Genomic DNA, 19,376 nt, shown 5'->3' on the forward strand with positions numbered 1-19,376 from the left:
AAAAATAAGAGCCGTGGGTATAGCCCCGAAGCCTGACAAGAGTCGCCTGGGCTAGACTTGTATTTGGGAAAAAAACCAGGTAATACAATTCTGGGGCGGGGCCAGGGCCCAGTGGGCGGGGCTAGGACGCCGAGGTTCGGTCTTAGCTTGACCATGGTTGGCCGGAGGCTGAGGGGGGCGGGTCTAGAAGGCGGAGGAGGCCGTTCTGCGAGGGGGCGTGACCATGCTGGCGGGGGCGCGGTTGGACCTGGGAGCTTTAGGGCGCGGGGTTGGCCTCCGAAGGGGCGGGGCCTAGGGCGCGGGGGCGGGGCCTGTGCGGGCAGCGGCGCCGGCCGAGTGGGCTGCGGAGATGCGGGGGACGAGCTGCGTGGGCGGCGGCGGCGAGAGCCCCGGGGGCGCGGGGCTGAGCGAAGGCCCGCGCGGTCGGTGGCTGCGCCTGGCTCCCGTCTGCGCCTACTTCCTGTGCGTCTCGCTGGCCGCGGTGCTGCTCGCCGTCTACTACGGGCTCATCTGGGTTCCCGCGCGGCCCCCCGCGGCCCCCGCCCGCCCGCCGCCGAGCGCGCCGTCCCCTCCATGCGCTGCCCACCCGGGCGCGCCGCCTGCCCCGGCGCCCGCCGCTGCCTCCGTCTCCTGCCTCCTGGGAGCCGCCGGCGGGCCGCGACCCCAACTCGAGCTGCCGCGCAGCCGCCGCCGCCGCCGCCGCCGCCACAGCGACCCCAGCCGCCACCCGAGCCACCAGATGCCCGGAGAGACACCGGAGGCCGCGGGGGGGCGACGACCAGGGTAACCACCCCTTCCACCGGACCGCAGGCCCTCGAGAGCCCGCGCCCCACCGAGGATGCCCGTGCCCGTCTGGGCCAGGATTCCGTCTTCATTGGAATAGCAGTGTTTCTGGAGCTGTCATCCTGAAGAATGGGGGTGCGGGGGAGCTGGCTCGGGGCGGCCACCATCTGGCAGACCACCTCCTGACCCGCCGCCATAGGATCTGAGCACAGCGCCCACCGCCCTCCTCTCCGACCTCGGTGTCTTTCCGTCCACCTGCAATAAACTCCAGACCCGCCTGTCTGGTGCTGTCTGTCTTGTCTGCTCAAGTTTGTGAGGGAGGCCTTTCCTGGCGTCTGGTCTTTGTCTGTCTTGCTCGGAGGGGCCGGTGTGTGCTTCCCTTCCTTCGGGGCCCCTTTTCTTGCACCCCCATCGTGCAGTTCTCGGGGTGGGATGGGGATGGGAAACAGGCTTATCTGCAGCAGGGCAGTTGAAGGTCAGACAGCGAGCAGAACTCCACAGGCTTTTGCATGCCCTGGGCCCGCCCTCCTGTCACAGCACAGGGGACGGACGGGCAGAGAGGTGGGACTTCAAGCAAGAACCGGGGTTCGGGGGTTTGTGCTCAGTGTAATTACAAGGTCGGGGACAGAGGCTACCCCGCTCTGAGGTGCCAGGATGCTGCTGGGAGGGGGTGCCTTCTTCCTGGGGCCTGAGGCCGAGCGCGGGCCGCGAAGGTGGTGGGCTGCTCTGCCGCCCTGGGAACCACGGAGGAAGTTCTCAAAGCACCCGGCGGCCTTTGAAGACTATACCACCTCCCTGGGCTGCGGCGGCTGGCAAACCGAGGCAGAGGCACTGGTCCTGCTGAGAGAGGTAGTGGGGTACATTGTCCTCCCTCGAAGCCCAGGCCTGGCGCTGGGCGGGGCACGGGGCCCCGAAGGCAGGAACCGTTTTCCTGTCCAGCCTCCTCCTTTGAACTGGAGCAGTGATTCGCAACCTTGGCTGCCCATGAGAATCACCTGGGAATCTTCTTAAAATCCTGATTTCTGGGCCTCACCCTCCGGAAATTCTGTTTCTTTGTGACTAATGTTGTGGCCCCCTCCCCATCACAAAGAAACAGAATTTCCGGAGGATGAGGCCCAGAAATCAGGATTTTAAGAAGATTCCCAGGTGATTCTAATGGGCAGCCAAGGTGGAGAACCACTGAACTGGAGACTCCCTGCAGAGTGAAGCTCAGCCTCCTCCCTCAGGCTGGGGCGTCTGTGCATTCTGTGCTGGGAATGTCAGTCATTCATTCTCTCTACCTCCAGCTCCCCTCGGCCCCTCCAGGACCATTTCCCCGAGCGTGTCTCCGGAAGGAAGGGGGACTCAGGAAGCCAGCAGCCATGTCCCGTTAGCATAGGTGGTGGTTAGGGGAGTTGATGTCCAGATTGAAATCCCAGCTCTTCCTCTCATGAGCTGTGTGACGAAGGGCAGGTCTCTCAGCCTCTTTGGCCTTGTAAAGTGAAGATGATGCTAATATTTATCATAATTTCTCTGAGGATTAAATAAGCTAGTGAGCTTAGAACAGCATCATAGTCTTTCTCTGCGTTCACCTCTGTCCCCGGGGCTTTAAAAACCAAAGCTTGGCCGTCGCCGGTTTGGCTCAGTGGAGAGAGCGTCGGCCTATGGACTGAAGGGTCCCGGGTTCTATTCAGGTCAAGGGCACATTCCTAGGTTGCGGGCTCGATCCCCAGTTGAGGGAGTGCAGGAGGCAGCCAATCAATAATTCCCTATCATCATTGATATTTCTTTCTTTTTTTTTTTATTATTAGTTAAGGTATTACAAATGTGTCCTCATCCCCCATCATTGATATTTCTATCTCCCTCCCCCTTCTTCTCTGAAATCAATAAAAAAAATATATTTAAAAAAAGATATTCATCATATTTCTCGTCCATGTCCCCCACTCATCTGTCAGCTCCATTGAGAGCAGGAAGTTTTTCCTGTTTTGTTCACTGCTGTGTCCCCAGTGCTTAAAATAAGGCCTGGCACATAGTAAACACTCCATAAATATCTATAATCATAAAAGCGTAATATGCTAATTAGACCAGACGTCCTTCTGGATGACCTTCCAGATGAAGCCGTGGCTGTGGGGGAAGCCCGGGTTCAGGATGCCAGATGGAAGCCAGTGCCAGCACCCGGGGGAAGGAAGGCCTACTGTTGCATGAATTTCATGCCTCGGGCCTCCAGTTTGTTAAATAAAATATTAAAACACAGCAACCTACCTGCCCAGCCATTGTGGCTCAGTGATTGAGTGTTGACCTATGAACCAGGAGGTCATGGTTTGATTCCCGGTCAGGGCACATGCCCTGGTTGCAGGCTCGATCCCCAGCGTGGGGCGTGCAGCAGGCAGTTGATCAATGATTCTCTCTCATCATTGATGTTTCTCTCTCTCTCTCTCCTCCTCCCTTCCTCTCTGAAATCAATCAAAATAGAATTTAAAAAACATAGTGACCAAAAGAGAAGCTGAGGCACCTGTGAACCCCTCACTCCCATCCAGCAAATATAAGGCGGCTTTGCCCCGACGGATGAGCCTGGGGGCTTTCCTTCACTCTGGTTGGCTCAGCCTGGGTCACATAACAACCCAGAACCAACGCCTGTGCCAGCTGATTGGTTAAGACTTGGGAAGGCGGGATGACTCTGAAGGTTTAGACCAATCAGGACCCGTCGTTGGGTCTGACCAAAGCTAGGAGGCGTCCTAACTCTGCAGCCCCACCGCAGGGCCTGGGACTGCCAGGAGGGGGCGATGCAGAGCCGCCGTGCCCCTGGACCCTGCGGGCCCTCCCGCGCCCACCCCTGGGATCAAAGAGTCACAATTACAGCAGAAATAGACGTAGCTGCACCTGTGAGGAGCCTGCTAACAGAATCCCGCATCCTTTGTCTGCAGTTCCAACTTCCCCAAAGCTCTGACAACCAAAGGATGTTTTTTTGGGAGGGTAATTTTGGCCCCGTTTCATATGGTGGCAAATCTCCTAATATGAGTTATTTACACTCTTTATTTATCTTCTCTGGTGTGAATTTTCACACATTTTGCTGCAAATATATCAACATATCTGATGGGAAGGAGGCTGCGTTAGCCCTTGGGGGCGTTACATAATATACGGCGTGGGCGCAGAATTACCTTCCTAAAATTGGAACAACTCTGAGTTCTGAGAGGCATCTGTCTCCAAGGACTTCAGCTAAGAGATTATGGACCCCCACTTGGGCATGCTGCCAAACCTAGATTCATCTTAATTATTCGCTCCACATTTACTTAATGGCTTTGGGCCGAAACTCATTTTTCATTACAATATTTTAAAAATGGAACATGAAGCTCTTTTACTCAGTCCCCTTTGTTAATGCTGTGCGATCTTTACGGTTGTGTGTCTGTGTATTTGAAAGTGTGTCTATATGCGACTGTATGAGTGTGTCCATGTGTGAGGCTGTGTGTCTTGTGGGTGTGCAATATTTCTCTCTCTGTGTGTGTGCATCGGTTGGTCTGTGTGAGAGTGGGTGTGGGTTTGATCATGTCTATGTGTCTGTGTGTAATTGTGTGCGTGTGAGGGTGGGTCTCTGTGTGTGAGAGGAGGCATGGCTCAGGGTTAAATTTAATATGCCGAGCCCTAGCCGGTGCAGGGAGCGTCAGCCCATGGAATGAAGGGTCCCGGGTTCGAGTCCAGTCAAGGGCATGTACCTGGGTTGCAAGCTCGATCCCCAGCCCTGGGCCATGTGAGGGAGGCAACCAATTGATGTGGTCTTTCTCAAACTTTGATGGTTCTCTCTCTGTCTCTCCCCCTCCCTTCCACTCTCTCTAAAAATCAATGGGTAAAAAGTATCCTTGGGTGAGGATTAACAAAAAAAAAACCATCCTGAAATAAAGACCTCATTTTAGGCGACTATCTCTGCCTCCGTTTTAGAATCTTAGTGGACTGTACAGTGTAAATTACTCATCTAGAAAATTTTCACTGTCAAGCAATACCTTATATTTCCACTAGAGGTCGCCTGTCTACTTTGGCCAGAAAAATTTTTAAACATTTTTTTTTTTTTTGCCATTTAATTCCTGGGAGTTCGCAGAACCTTGCAGACAAATACCAGTGGCAGCTAGCTTAGGCTCACCTCACCTTTACACAGAGCAGTGGTTGTCAAACTTGTTGGTCTCAGGATTCTTTTACACTCTTTTTTTAAAAAAATATATTTTATTGATTTTTTACAGAGAGGAAGGGAGAGAGATAGAGAGTTAGAAACATCCATGAGAGAGAAACATCGATCAGCTGCCTCCTGCACATCTTCTACTGGGGATGTGCCCGCAACCGAGGTACATGCCCTTGACCGGAATCGAACCCGGGACCCCTCAGTCTGCAGGCCGACGCTCTATCCACTGAGCCAAACCGGTTTCAGCTACACTCTCAAAAAATTATTGAAGACCTCCAAAAGTGTTTGTGTTGGTGAGCTGTATCTATCAATATTTATGTGTTCAATTAAGATTGAGAAGTTAGGAAATTATTCATTAATCTATTTCAAAATAACCATAAAATTAATTGCACCTTTGGCAATTCTTTTATTGTGGTAAAATATACATAACATAAAAATTTACCCTTTTAACTATTTATTTATTTACTTATTTTTATTTATTTTTAATCCTCACCCGAGGATATTTTTCCATTGATTTTTAGAGAGAGTGGAAGAGAGAGGGAAAGATAGAGAAAAATATCGATGTGAGAGAAACACATCTATTGGTTGCCTCCTGCACAGGCCCTGACTAGGGCCTGGGCTGGGGAGGAGCCTCCAACTCAGGTAGGTGCCCTTGACCAGAATCGAACCCTGGACCCTTTGGATAGAATGCTCTATCCACTGAGCCAAACTGGCGAGGGCCCATTTTAACTGTTTTTTAAATGCACAGTTCAAGAGCATTAAGTAAATTCATATTGTTGTACAACCATCACTACCATTTGACTCAGGAATGTTTTCATCTGCCCAAGCGAAAACTCTACCCATGAAACAATAACTCCCTGTCTTCCCCCCTCCCAATCCTTGGCGATCTCTGTTCTATTTCTGTCTCAACGAATTTGCCTATCCTGTTTGCTTAATGCAAATGGAATCACGCAATATTTGTCTTTTTGCATCTGCCTCATTTCACTCGGCGTACTGTTTTCAAGGTTCATCCACGTGGTAGCATTGTTACGGGAGAGCCTCCCTCGTTGCTAGGGGGTCCCCCCTCCTTGGCTCTTGTCACACCGGTAAGAAAGATTTCAGACAAGCGACAGTGGTGTGGAAGCAAAGCAGGTGACTTTATTAGAATACAGTTGGCATAAAGCACAAGTGGGCAACTCAGCTAGTCTGAGCATCTTACCCACTGGGTTTTTTTTTAAAGACCTGTACTCTTTTTTAAAAAATATATATTTTATTGATTTTTAAAAAATATATTTTATTGCCGAAACCGGTTTTGCTCAGTGGATAGAGCATTGGCCTGCAGACTCAAGGGTCCCAGGTTCAATTCCGGTCAAGGGCATGTACCTCGGTTGTGGGCACATCCCTGGTGAGTGGTGTGCAGGAGGCAGCTGATCGATGTTTCTCGCTCATCGATGTTTCTAACTCTCTGTCCCTCTCCCTTCCTCTCTGTAAAAAATCAAGAAAATATATTTAAAAAAAAATAAATAAAATATATATTTTATTGATTTTTTTACAGAGAGGAAGGGAGAGGGAGAGAGAGTTAGAAACATGGATGAGAGAGAAACATCGATCAGCTGCCTCCTGCACACCTCCTACTGGGGATGTGCCTGCAACCAAGGCACATGCCCTTGACCAGAATCAAACCTGGGACCTTTCAGTCTGCAGGCCGACATTCTATCCACTGAGCCAAACCGGTGAGGGCCCATTGGGGTTTTATTTTTTATTTATTTATTTTAAATATATTTTATTGATTTTTTACAGAGAGGAAGGGAGAGAGACAGAGAGCTAGAAACATCGATGAGAGAGAAACATCGACCAGCTGCCTCCTGCACACCTCCCACTGGGGATGTGCCCGCAACCCAGGTACATGCCCTTGACCGGAACCGAACCCGGGACCCTTCAGTCCGCAGGCCGACGCTCCATCCACTGAGCCAAACCTGTTCCAGCCCATTGGGGTTTTAAGGGTTATATATCTTTTTGTTGCAAGCTTTCAAAATATATATATATATATATATATATATATATATATATATATATATTGATTTCAGAGAAAGAAAGTGGGAGAGAGAGAGAAACATCAATGATGAGAGAGAATCATCAATCGGCTGCTTCCTGCACGACCCCTACTGGGGATCAAGACTGCAACCTGGGCATGTGACCTTGACTGGAATCGAACCTGGGACCCTTAAGTCCGCAGGCCGACTCTCTACCCACTGAGCCAAACCAGCTAGGGCTCATCTATTGATTTTCTTTAACTTATTCTATTTTAACACAAATAACACAGAGAAATGTTATGTTTTCCAAAATGAAAAATCTGATGAGAATAGTGGCATTATGTCCCTGGTTGATTAGAGCTTCACCCTGATACACCCAAAGTTGTGGGTTCGATGCCCAGTCAGGGCATCTGCAAGAATCAACCAATGAATGCATAAGTAAGTAGTGCAACACCTTAAAGTTTCTCTCTCTCTACCAATGAATAATAAAAAAAATTTAAGTGGCATTATTTTACATTTTTGAGAATACTTACCATCTGCTCAATAGACAACAAGTGGATTCTCAGAGTGGCTTCTGCATTCGCTGTGTTGCAATGTCACACACTATCTAGCCCCTGGGAAAATCTGGGGGAGAGACAGCCAAGTCATGAGCATGGACTTTTCAAGCCGGTTAATCCCTGACCACATCACCCCGAAACTCATGTAGTTGCAAAACTGTCTTGAGCCTTCCAGGTCATCTGCTTCTGTACTTAACATCTGCTTCTGGGTATAATTTTTTTTTACCATTCTGCCAGCACCATCTTGCTATGTAATCCCTGGATCATAAATAAAATAAAAAATAGCCTGACAGTCGTCACATACTCACATTACAACGATGTCTGTGGATATACTGCTGATAATGTATCAGTTAATCATCATCTTTGGGTAACAAACAACCAAAACCTGTGTAATGTACACATATGGACATTTATTTAGCACATGCATCTAGGGGTTTGGCTGAGGGTCAGCTGATTGTGGCTGGGTGGCTCTGCTGATCTTGGCTGGGCTCTCCCACGTGTCTGAGGTCATCTGGGGCTTGACTGGGTCTGGCCATGGATCGATGGCCCAATGATCTTGAATGGGCTCCCTCAAGTGTTTGTGGGTGGGCTGATCTTGGCTGGCCTTGGCAAGTGCATCCAGTAGCTGGGACCAGAGGGCTATCCCAGGAATATTCTTCTCATGGTGGTGACAGTGAGCCCACGTCCACAGGTACATTTCACATCTCCCTATGTGTTCTATGTGCCATCGCCCTATTGGCCAATCAAGTCACATGGCCAAGTCCAGTATAAAGGTGCAGAAGTACATTCCTTCCTAGGAGATGAGGTGGATAGAGTGAAGGCTTAAAATATTTTTACAAAATCTATTTATTTTGAAGAGTAATCTAATCTGCCACAGGTGGGGTGGGGGTGGGAGGATGGGAGAACCTGGATGTTGTGCCCAAACCTCAAATAAGTATGTGTGTTGGGAGGTGGGTAGGTGGGTGGAAAGATGAAAACCCAGGCCCTCGGACCCAAATTGTACCCATTTCCCTCCTCATTTTGCTTCTCGGCCCAAACCGTACAGAGAGCCCACGTGTAGGGACTCTGTTGAAAATGCCAGCTGCCCTCCCATGTGACAGCCAGAACCAACCGCCGGCCATGTGCGCGAGCCGCCTGGGACACCCAGCCCAGTCGAGCCTTCGAGTGAGTACAGCCCCAGCCAGCATATGACTGCAATTGAGAGGCCCTGGGTGAGAGCTGCCCAGCCGTCCAGCCACAGACCCATGAGAGACAATATAAAACATTTAAAGCTCCTTTGTTTGAGACTTGCTATGCAGCAATATACCAATAAAACCGTGTTCCTGCCCGGCCGGGTGGCTCAATGGTTGAGCATCAACCTAGGAACCAGGAGGTCACGGTGTGATTCCCGGTCGGGGCACATGCCGGGGTTGCAGGCTCCATCCCCAGTGGGGGAGGGCGTGCAGGGGACAGCCAATCAGTGATTCTTCCTCATCATTGATGTTTCTATCTCTTTTACCCCTCTCCCTTCCTCTCGGAAGTCAATAAAAATATGAATATTAAAAACAACCACCCTGTTTGTGAGGCAGCCCTCAGCCCGTGGGTGGTGGGAGTGGGCGGATAAATGACCCAGCGTCTCCGTACTCTGAGGAGACCATTGTGAGGCACAGCAGCCCGGGTCCTCAGGCGGCCCCTGGGATGGAACCCCACCAGCTCTCAGCGGCAATCTGCTCGAGCACCCCCGTTGTTAGGGTTCTTCCCTCTCTTGTTTCACGTTCCTCAGTCGTGATTTCTGGAATCACCTCCTAGATAAACTACCTGCCCTCAAGTTCTTGTTTTGAGTCTGCTTTTGAGGAAATTCAAGCCAAGACAGTGATGATGATGATGATGATGATGATGATGATGGAGAAGGGAAGGAGGAGGGGGAGGAAGAGGAGGAGGAGTCCGGCTGCTGTGGCTCAGTGCTCAGTGAATTGAGCATCACTCCATGCACCAAAAGCTAACCAGTTCGCTTCCCCGGTCGGGGCACATGCTTGGGTTTCGGGCTCCATCCCCAGAGGGGGATGTGCTGGAGGCAGTAGATGTATGTTTTTTCTTTCTCACATCAATGTTTCTCTCTCTCTCTCTCTCTCTTTAAATATATTTTATTGCTTTTTCTTTTTTTTTTTTTTTACAGAGAGGAAGGGAGAGGGATAGAGAGTTAGAAACATCAATGAGAGAGAAACATCGATCAGCTGCCTCCTGCACACCCCCCACTGGGAATGTGCCCGCAACCCAGGTACATGCCCTTGACCGGAATCGAACCTGGGACCCTTCAGTCCACAGGCTGATGCTCTATCTACTGAGCCAAACCGGTTAGGGCTCTCTTTCTCTTTTTTAAAAAATATTTTTATTGATTTCAGAGAGAAAGGGAGAGGGAGAGAGAGAGATAGAAACATCAATGACTAGAGGCCCGATGCACAAAATTTCGGCCTGCCCTTGCAGCCCCAGCTTCGTCCAGACGGTCATTCTGCTGTTCAGTCTAATTAGCATATTAGCTCTTTATTATATATGATGAGAATCATTGATGGGCTGCCTCCTGCACACCCCCTCCTGGGGATCGAGGCCGAAACCCAGGGAATGTGCCCTGACCAGGAATCCAACCAGTGACCTCTTGGCATGGGGCAATGCTCCACCTACTGAGCCATACGGGCCAGGGCCACTGTCCATCTTCCACAGCAAGGCCAGAACCTCAGCATGCCTTCACCCTTCCTCCCCCCACCACACCTACATTTTGCAACTCCTGGTTTAATATCACTGAGCTTCATATACAAACTAGAGGCCCGATGCACAAAATTTATGCAAGGGACTCGGCCCTCGCAGCCCTGGCTTCGTCCAGAAGGTCATCTGGAAGGACACCCGCGTTAACGTAAAAAAACCATTGAAACCTGTAAAGAATTTTGTGAGTTTATTTGAGCCAAACTGTCGACATATGCCGGGAAGCAGAACCTCAATGAATGGAGATAGTGCTCCGGAGAATGGCAGGGTTACATCCGTATTTATACATGAAATTCATTGGTGACAGATTTAAGGAGGTGGGATTAAGCGAAGCAGGGGGAAACCTCTGTGATAGGATAAAAAGTAAAATGATGGACACATACTTAGGTGGGTGCAAGATCAATCAACATGATAATGAAGGAATTTGTAGTATCTGCCCTGGCGCCCAGAACATTTGGTTATGCCCCAGGGGCTCCAGAAAAAGGGAAGTTACAAGTTACCCAGACACTTCAAGGGTATGTTATCTTAGAGGCAAAAAGGCAAATGGGCTCAGTCAGGATCAAAGTTGATCTTGTCAGTGAAGACACCGGCCTAGGACATAACTGCCCACCATCACTGCTTTTAGTCAAAGTTTAATTTCAGACCATCCTGTGTGGTTATTTTAGGTCTCTGAGTCCGCGAGGCTGCCACGCAGGCCTTCCCTGAGCTTGTCAGGCCAGCGTTGTGGCCCCTTTCGGCCACACCCGGAAGGTCGTTTGGCTGTCCGGACTAATCAGCATATTACGCTTTTATCGTTATAGATCTGTACGGACAAGCACTTCTTTTTGTGGTCACTACTTGTTTCCAACGACTTATCACTTCCTCCCGAATTAATTCCTCTTCTCATGCGTCTCAAGTTCTTCCAAAGCGTGTCTATCGGAGGCGCATTTTCCGAGGTTTTGAATATCACCCTCCCCTTAACCGATCCTTCATCTGGTTCTTCAGGCCTGTAATTTATCGTCACACGCAGGAAGTTACTCCGTTGCATCTTTTTCATTTTACTTCTTAAAATATATTTTTATTGATTCCAGAGAGAAAGGGGAAGGAGGAGAGAGAGAGGTAGAAACATCAGTGATGAGAGAGAATCACTGATCGGCTGCCTCCTGCTCAGGCCCTACTGGGGATCGAGCCCGCAACCCAGGCAGGTGCCCTTGACCGGGAATCGAATCGTGACCTCAAATCGTGGTTCACAGGTCAACACTCAACCGCTGAGCCACACCAACCGGGCAAACCAGCACCACATTTCAGAAAGTCTGGGTGAATACACTCCAAACTGCTAGTAGGAAGCGTTTCAGAAGGTTTTGTGTGTTGTTCGAATGTTTGCAAGGTGCATAGATGACCTTTCATTTTATTTTATTTATTTTTTTAAATATATTTTATTGATTTCTAACAGAGAGGAAGGGAGAGGGATAGAGAGTTAGAAACATTGATGAGAGAGAAACATCGATCGGCCGCCTCCTGCACACCCCTCAGTGGGTATGTGCCCGCAACCAAGGTACATGCCCTTGACCGGAATCGAACCTGGGACCTTTCAGTCCGCAGGCCAATGCTCCCAAGAAAGGAGGCTTTTTACTGAGTTTTATAAATTCCCATCAAAGGAGGAGACTTGAAATGGATTAGGGAGGCGGGAGAAAGCAAAGCAGGGGAGAGGGGACTCTGGGATTGGATGAAAAGTGAAATGACAGACACTTGCTTCTTCTACGTAGGCGGGTACAGGATAGCTAACAGTCGACAATGATCACAGTAACAACATCTATGAGGGAATCCCTGGTCTGCAGCCCGGGGCCACGGGCTGTGGCCCGAGGGGTCCGGAAAAATGGAAGTTACAAGTTACCCTGACCTCCCACAGGGCAAAGAGACAACAGGCTCCGTCGAGATCGAGGCTGATCATTGTCAGGGAAGATGCTGGCCTAGGTCATGACGACCCACTGTAAACTGCTTTTTAACGAAACGGTTCTCATGTCGGACCGTCCTTTTGTGGTTACGTTAGGTCTCTGAGTTTGCGAGACCGCCCGCAGGCCCTTCCCCGAGTAAATCAGGTTAGCGTGCGGCCCCTTTTGTCCACCCTTTGCAATGAAAAGAAAGCTAGATCTTTATTCTGCCACTTATTAATTTATTATTTTTCTTTTATTGTCTAAAGTTTTACATATGTCTCCTTTTTCCCCAATTGACCCCCCTCCCCCAGCCATTGCCACCCCGGGCAAGCCCCCAGGGTCTGTGTCCATTGGTTACGCTAATAGGCATGCATACACGTCCTTTGGTTGCTCTCTCACCCCCCCTCCCCTGCCACTTGTCTCTAGGGCAGGGGTGGGCAAACTTTTTGACTCGAGGGCCACAATGGGTTCTTAAACTGGACCGGAGGGCCGGAACAAAAGCATGGATGGAGTGTTTGTGTGAACTAATATAAATTCAAAGTAAACATCATGACATAAAAGGGTACGGTCCTTTTTTTCAATAGTTTTATTCATTTCAAACGATCCGGCCCTTGGGCCGTAGTTTGCCCAGGGCTGCTCTAGATCGATCTATTCTTGTTCATCAAATTATGTTGATCATTATATCCTACATATGAGTGAGATCATGTGCTATTTATCTTTCTCCGACTGGCTTATTTCGCTTAGCATAATGCTCTCCAGTTCCATCCATGCTGTTGCAAATAGTAAAAGTTCCTTCTTTTTTTTTCTTTTTAATTTCTTTATTGGTTAAGGTATTACAAATGTGTCCTCATCCCCCGATTAACCCCCAACCTCCCCCCCGACTCATGTTCTCATCCCCCTGTTGTCCATGTCCATTGGTTTGGCTTATATGCATGCATACAAGTCCTTTGGTTGATCTCAAAAGTTCCTTCTTTTTTATAGCAGCGTAGTATTCCATTGTGTAGATGCACCACAGTTTTTTAATCCACTCATCTGCTGACGGGCACTTAGGCTGTTTTCAAAGCTTAGCTATGGTGAATTGTGCCGCTATGAACATAGGGGTGCATATATCCTTTCTGATTGGTGAGAAAGCTAGATCTTTAGAAAGCGGAGGTTGCTGTAGAAAAAAACCCTGTTTGTGGAGGGAAGATGGGGTGACCAGCTGCTGAGTTGCAGAAGGGCCTGGGGGGGACCCGAGCCTGCGTCCGTCTGTCCTCATGACCACGCGCACTGTGGTGGCGGAAGAGAAATTCCCAGTTACCCACAGCCTGCTTCCTGGAGCCCGTGGCGTGAACCTACACAGCGAAAGGGACTCTGCAGATACATGGAGGATCCGAGATGGGAAGTCATCATCCAGGGGGACCCTAAATCACAGGGCTTCTTCCATGAGCGGGGTTAGAGCAGCGGTTCTCAACCTGTGGGTCGTGACCCTCTGGGGGGGTCGAATGACCCTTTCACAGAGGTCGCCTAAGACCATCGGAAAACACACATATAATTACATATTGTTTTTGTGATGAATCACTATGCTTTCATTACGTTCAATGTGTAACCATGAAAATACACCCTGCAGATCAGATATTTACCTTACGATTCATAACAGTAGCAACATTACAGTTATGAAGTGGCAACGAAGATAATTTTCTGGTTGGGGGTCACAACATGAGGAGCTGTATTCAAGGGTCACGGCATTAGGGAGGTTGGGAACCGCTGGGTGAGAGGGAGACCTGAGGCCCAGCAGGAGCGGAAGGTGATGAGACCACGGGAGGCAGAGATGGGAGTGGCGGCCACCAGCTGAGGCCCTGACCTCCCAGCAGCGGCGGGAAGAGGCAGGCACAGGCCGCCTGGAGCCTGCAGAGGGGGTGTGTCCTGCCGGCTGGGTTTTGGGGCTGCTGCCTCCGGACTGTGAGAGGGTCCACACATTTCTGTTGTTTTAAGCCGCTCAGTTCGTGGCCCGTTGTGTCAGCAGCAATGGGACCCTCATGGAGGCTCCTTCCTCTACCCAGGACCTGCGTGTTTCTGTTAGGGGCAGAAATGGAATATGGGGGGACTCGCAACAATCATAAGAAATATTAAGCAAGCCCTGGCTGGTTTGGCTCAGTGGATAGAGGGTCGGCCTGCGGACTAAAGGGTCCCAGGTTCGATTCCAGCCAAGGGCACATGCCCGGGTTGCGGGCTCGATCCCCAGTGGGGGGCATGCAGGAGGCAGCTGATCAGTGATTCTCTCTCATCATTGATGTTTCTATCTCTCTCTCCTTCTCCCTTCCTCTCTGAAATCAATAAAAATATTTAAAAAAAGAAACATTAGCCGAAACCGGTTTGGCTCAGTGGATAGAGCGTCGGCCTGCGGACTGGATGGTCCCAGGTTCGATTCCAGTCAAGGGCATGTACCTGGGTTGCGGGCACATCCCCGGTGGGGGATGTGCAGGAGGCGGCTGATCAATGTTTCTCTCTCATCGATGTTTCTGACTCTCTATCTCTCTCCCTTCCTCTCTGTAAAAAATCAATAAAATATATTTTAAAAAAATTAAAAAAGAAACGTTAATTAAAAAAAAAGGAAAAGAAATATTAATCATGCTCTGCTAACTGGGGGGAAATGTGTCCCTTCCTCTGCCTCCGGGAGCGGCCCATTATCCTGAAAAGATGAGTGTTAGGTCTGATCAAATCATCCAATCAATACCCCCTCCCCCGGGAACTGGCCTTCAGGCCACTTCGCAACGGACATTCCACTTGCTGCGACCACATTCCACTTGCTGCGACCATCCTCTCTTCCCCCCCAAGTTTCCCGGAATCCGGACCTGCACAGAGAACGCTCCACCCAGAAAAAGCCCGCCTAGAGTCCTTTAAACAACCCCTGCTTCCCCGTCTGTGGGTGCTGGTGCCATTTTGGGGCTCAGCCCATCGGGTATCCAGATGAACTAATACATTTATAAGCCCTCACCACTTTGGCCTCGGGCTTCCGCCTTCCGGGACCCTGACAATTAGCAACCTTGTCTGCAGAAACCAGAGGCGCCAGCCCTTTGCATACCCGCCAGCCCTTTGCATACCCGCAGCCCTTTGCCAACCCCCAGTCAGCACACCCGTTTTTATTCCTTTAGCCAGCTTCCCCATGTCATCTTCATCCTTCTGCCCAATAGGAGCAGCTGGCTTCTGGGGGGCTGGCTTCTGGGGAGCAGATTTTTGTGGATGGCCTGCTGCTCTCCCACGCTGCGGGCAGGACTGGAATAAACGCTCACCTATGATTCAACCCTGTCTCTGCTGAATTGGCTCAAGCAGCGGCGGGCAGCCCAGACCCATTCATTGTCTGGTTACACATTCTGGCAAGCACGAAGGGATGTAAGCAAGGGACTCCCCTGGGGCGAGCACCCGGGACCCCACCTGCTTCTTGGACCGGAGGGTCCTGGGGCTGAGGCCTGGACTCTTATTCCAAGGGATGCCAGGAATTTTCCTGTTTTGAGTCCCAGCCTCCGCCTCCGCAATGCCCACTGTCTTACCTAAGGTCTAAGGTGAATCCAGCGTTTTTGTGTGACAGGAGGAGGAATCCAGCGTGTCTGTAAGGCACAGGAAGCACTTACTGTGTGCGCTTGGGGGAGAAGGTACTGCCTCTGGTCTGGGGTCTGGGCGAGCCTGCTCAGCTCCGAGTGCGAGACCTTCAGCGGTCCTTGCCTGGTCTCCAAACCCTTAGCCCAGTGGTTCTCAACCTCGGCTGCACATGAGAATCACCTGGGACTCTTTTTTAAAAACCTGATTTCTGGGCCTCATCCTCCGGAAATTCTGTTTCTTTGTTACTAATGTTGTGGCCCCCCCCCCCGCCCCCGCCCCATAACAAAGTAAAAAAATATTAAATATCTAGGTATTTTAGAATAACAGGATACTAAAATACTAATTAATTTGAGTTTGCCTACTTTTGGATTTTTACTACAGAGAATCTAGAGGATAGATTTGAATCTGTTAATAAATATGCCTTATATTTTACTTGAAATAGATCTCTTCAAATGTGAATGTATTACTAATATGAGAAATGCTAAGTATTTACTTGCCACCTAAAATTTAAGGAAAAATTCCAACTGATTGGAAAGAAATTGTATGGTTTTGGTAGTAGAAGGCATGTGGTATGGAGATCCATTTTGAAGGGAAAAAGAAAGTCAGTTTTTCTAAAGCTGAGTGGTTAAGAAAGTCTGTGAAAGTTATAGAAGGATTGTAAAAAGAAATCTTAAAGCCAAAACCGGTTTGGCTCAGTGGATAGAGCGTCGGCCTGCGGACTGAAAGGTCCCAGGTTCGATTCCGGTCAAGGGCATGTACCTGGGTTGCGGGCACATCCCCAGTAGGAGATGTGCTGGAGGCAGCTGATCGATGTTTCTCTCTCATCGATGTTTCTAACTCTCTATCTCTCCCTCTTCCTCTCTGTAAAAAATCAATAAAAAAAAAAAAAAAAAAAAAGAAATCTTAAAGGACATTATAGGCAATCTGAATGATAAATTTAATTAAATAAATGAATCTAAAGTAAGCTAATTTAGAATTTGGTTGGTCCTTTTCGTCTGTTACAAGAAAAAAAGTTTTTTCTGTATTTGCCCAGGAAGCAAAAGTTCTATAAATTATTGAAATAATTATATATTGTGTTATTTTAATCAGGTACTTAGTTACTTAAAAAAAGTGATCTTAATTGTGGGAACTGAAGTTTTTGCTGGTCTATGTTTGCGTTTAATACACTTTTGTCACTTTGAATGAATAAATAGTCTAATACTACTTAATAATAATGATGATATATAATCTTTTGGCAAATAAGTCTGACAACCTTTCCAGGGTTTGAATTTTAGGAAACTTTTTTTTTTTTCCAAAAATATATTTTATTGATTTTTTACAGAGAGGAAGGGAGAGAGATAGAGAGTTAGAAACATCGATGAGGGAGAAACATCGATCAGTTGCCTCTTGCACATCTCCCACTGGGGATGTGCCTGCAACCCAGGTACATGCCCTTGACCGGAATCGAACCCGGGACCCTTGAGTCGCAGGCCGACGCTCTACCCACTGAGCCAAACCGGTTTCGGCAGGAAACTTTTTTTTAACCTAGAATTGGCTTCAGGTCACTCCGATAGGCCCTGGAATGCCTCAGGGATTTTTTTTCTCTCCTTATGAAGAAAAATTTTATCATTAAGGTGCATGGGAACTTTGTCAAATAAAGAAATAATGACTATATTCTATTTATATAGGGATATTATTAAAGTAGATTCTGATATGCTTTCATTCATAATTCTAACTTATTATTCTGGAATATTGTGTTTTCCAAGAAGGACAAGATTCCATGTCATTTGCATATAATAAAATCCATAATCGTGTCATTTTTAAATCTCTTTTTGTCATTTAGAGACAGTCACCCTTTTGTTATAATGCATTTGGAAAAATGTTACATCTTCTGAAGGATCCATGGAAAGGACTCTGACATTTTCAGATCGTCCCCTTCGAACTGGATAAAAATTATTAGAACTCAATAGAATATCTTTATTTATAGAAGTACTGGCAGGAAAAAAATCAAGAGTAACAAAAAACTGCTTATGGGGATGAATGAATTGAAAATAATTATACCGTTTTTATAACTTTTGCTGAAAGTATTGCTGATTCTTAAACTTTTCGTGTTTCAGGTAGAAGGAAGCATTTTAACAGCAATTTGGTAAATCACATATTTTTCTCCCTACTGTATCCCTCCAGAATTTGGCAATTCTTTTTTTTTAATAAATATATTTTATTGATATTTTACGGAGAGGAAGGGAGAGGGATAGAGAGTTAGAAGCATTGATGAGAGAGAAACATTGATCAGCCTCCTCCTGCACACACCCCACCGGGGATGTGTCCGCAACCAAGGTACATGCTCCCAGCCAGAATCAAACCTGGGACCCTCCAGTCCGCAGGCTGATGCTCTATCCACCGAGCCAAACCGGTTAGGGTAGAATTTGGCAATTCTTAATGAGTGAATACGTTTCTTTGCATGAATTCAGTAAGAACAGTTTCCAATTGTGGTTTTTATTTACAGAGACTTTGGAATGTCATGTCTAACGTGCCTGGACTCTGGATGTCACCAGAATGTGGGAAACCTATTGCTAATATGTAAAATTATTCTATTCATTTTGGGAAGAAAGTCACCGATGGGGAGCTTCACATGCTGGGACCCGCTGTCCAGGAGGAGGATGCAGGGATGTTTTCTCTAAACATTTCCGCAGTAGCTCCCAGCGTGAATGTCGCCTTTCAGTATCTGATCACTACAACATGAAACGTTCTCATCATTGCACCCTCCCTTGTAGGAATGGACAGCCTGAGCTGCCGGCTGGTTGCTCTCTGATAAGTGGGGTGACTGTTTACTCATTTATCCCTGTCAACAGCATGGGGGCCTTGTTCCTGAGGATGACTGACTGTCTTTCTGCCCCTGAAACATCACAGGGTCCGAACCAAAAAAGGCCTTCTCACAGCGGTGGCACCCACTACAATGACCATCTCCACCGGGGAAGCCAGGCTGAAGAGATTGCTTTGACCACTTTTGTTATGCTGGTAATGGCGGGCTCCCTTAACGGAGAGGTGACCTGGCTGGCGCGTAGCACGGTAAAAGCCCCGAATGCCACTTCCGGAGCCGTATATATGGGATGCATCAAGAGCTGAGCCAGGCCCGGGGGGCAGTTCTAGAGAATCAGGCAGTGATAGGTTACTTGCTGTTGCGCCATAACCACGGCAGTGAGGAATGGGAAGGAATGTGCTATTTTTATTTTATTTTATTTTTAAATATATTTTATTGATTTTTTACAGAGAGGAAGGGAGAGGGATAGAGAGCCAGAAACATCGATGAGAGAGATCAATCAGCTGCCTCCTGCACGCCCCCCAGCGGGGATGTGCCCGCAACCAAGGCACATGCCCTTGACCGGAATCGAACCTGGGACCCCTGAGTCCGCAGGCTGATGCTCTATCGGCTGAGCCAAACCGGTTCGGCAAGGAATGTGCTATTTTAATCTTTCTGACAATTCTCAGTTGATAGCAAACAACGTTCAACACATTTAGGAAAACCATCTCCGAGGTAAAACAATGAGAAGGGTTTTTTTGGATTTGACTTACCCTGGCTACCCAACCTGTCTGGGCTGCGGGAATTCCTTTTAGTTTCTCTCCTGTTTATATTTTGTGGTCTGATAGCTTGCTGCTGTATGGGATGTCT

General features: G+C 48.4%; 1 protein-coding gene across 1 annotated transcript; it reads left to right on the forward strand.

The window, feature by feature from the left end:
* Window positions 1-279: 279 nt before the first annotated feature.
* Window positions 280-1,075, forward strand: INAFM1 (InaF motif containing 1). The gene has a single exon (XM_081107659.1). The coding sequence runs from the start codon at window positions 350-352 to the stop codon at window positions 785-787; it is 438 nt and encodes a 145-aa protein (XP_080963785.1). The 5' UTR covers window positions 280-349; the 3' UTR covers window positions 788-1,075.
* The last annotated feature ends 18,301 nt before the right edge of the window (window positions 1,076-19,376 follow it).

Source organism: Myotis nattereri (genome assembly GCF_964212035.1).
Source record: "Myotis nattereri genome assembly, chromosome: 15".
Taxonomy (NCBI): domain Eukaryota; kingdom Metazoa; phylum Chordata; class Mammalia; order Chiroptera; family Vespertilionidae; genus Myotis; species Myotis nattereri.

What these genes read in the sequence shown, in the direction of transcription:
- INAFM1 (XM_081107659.1), top strand. Translation starts at nt 350, where the DNA reads ATGCGGGGGACGAGCTGCGTGGGCGGCGGCGGCGAGAGCCCCGGGGGC.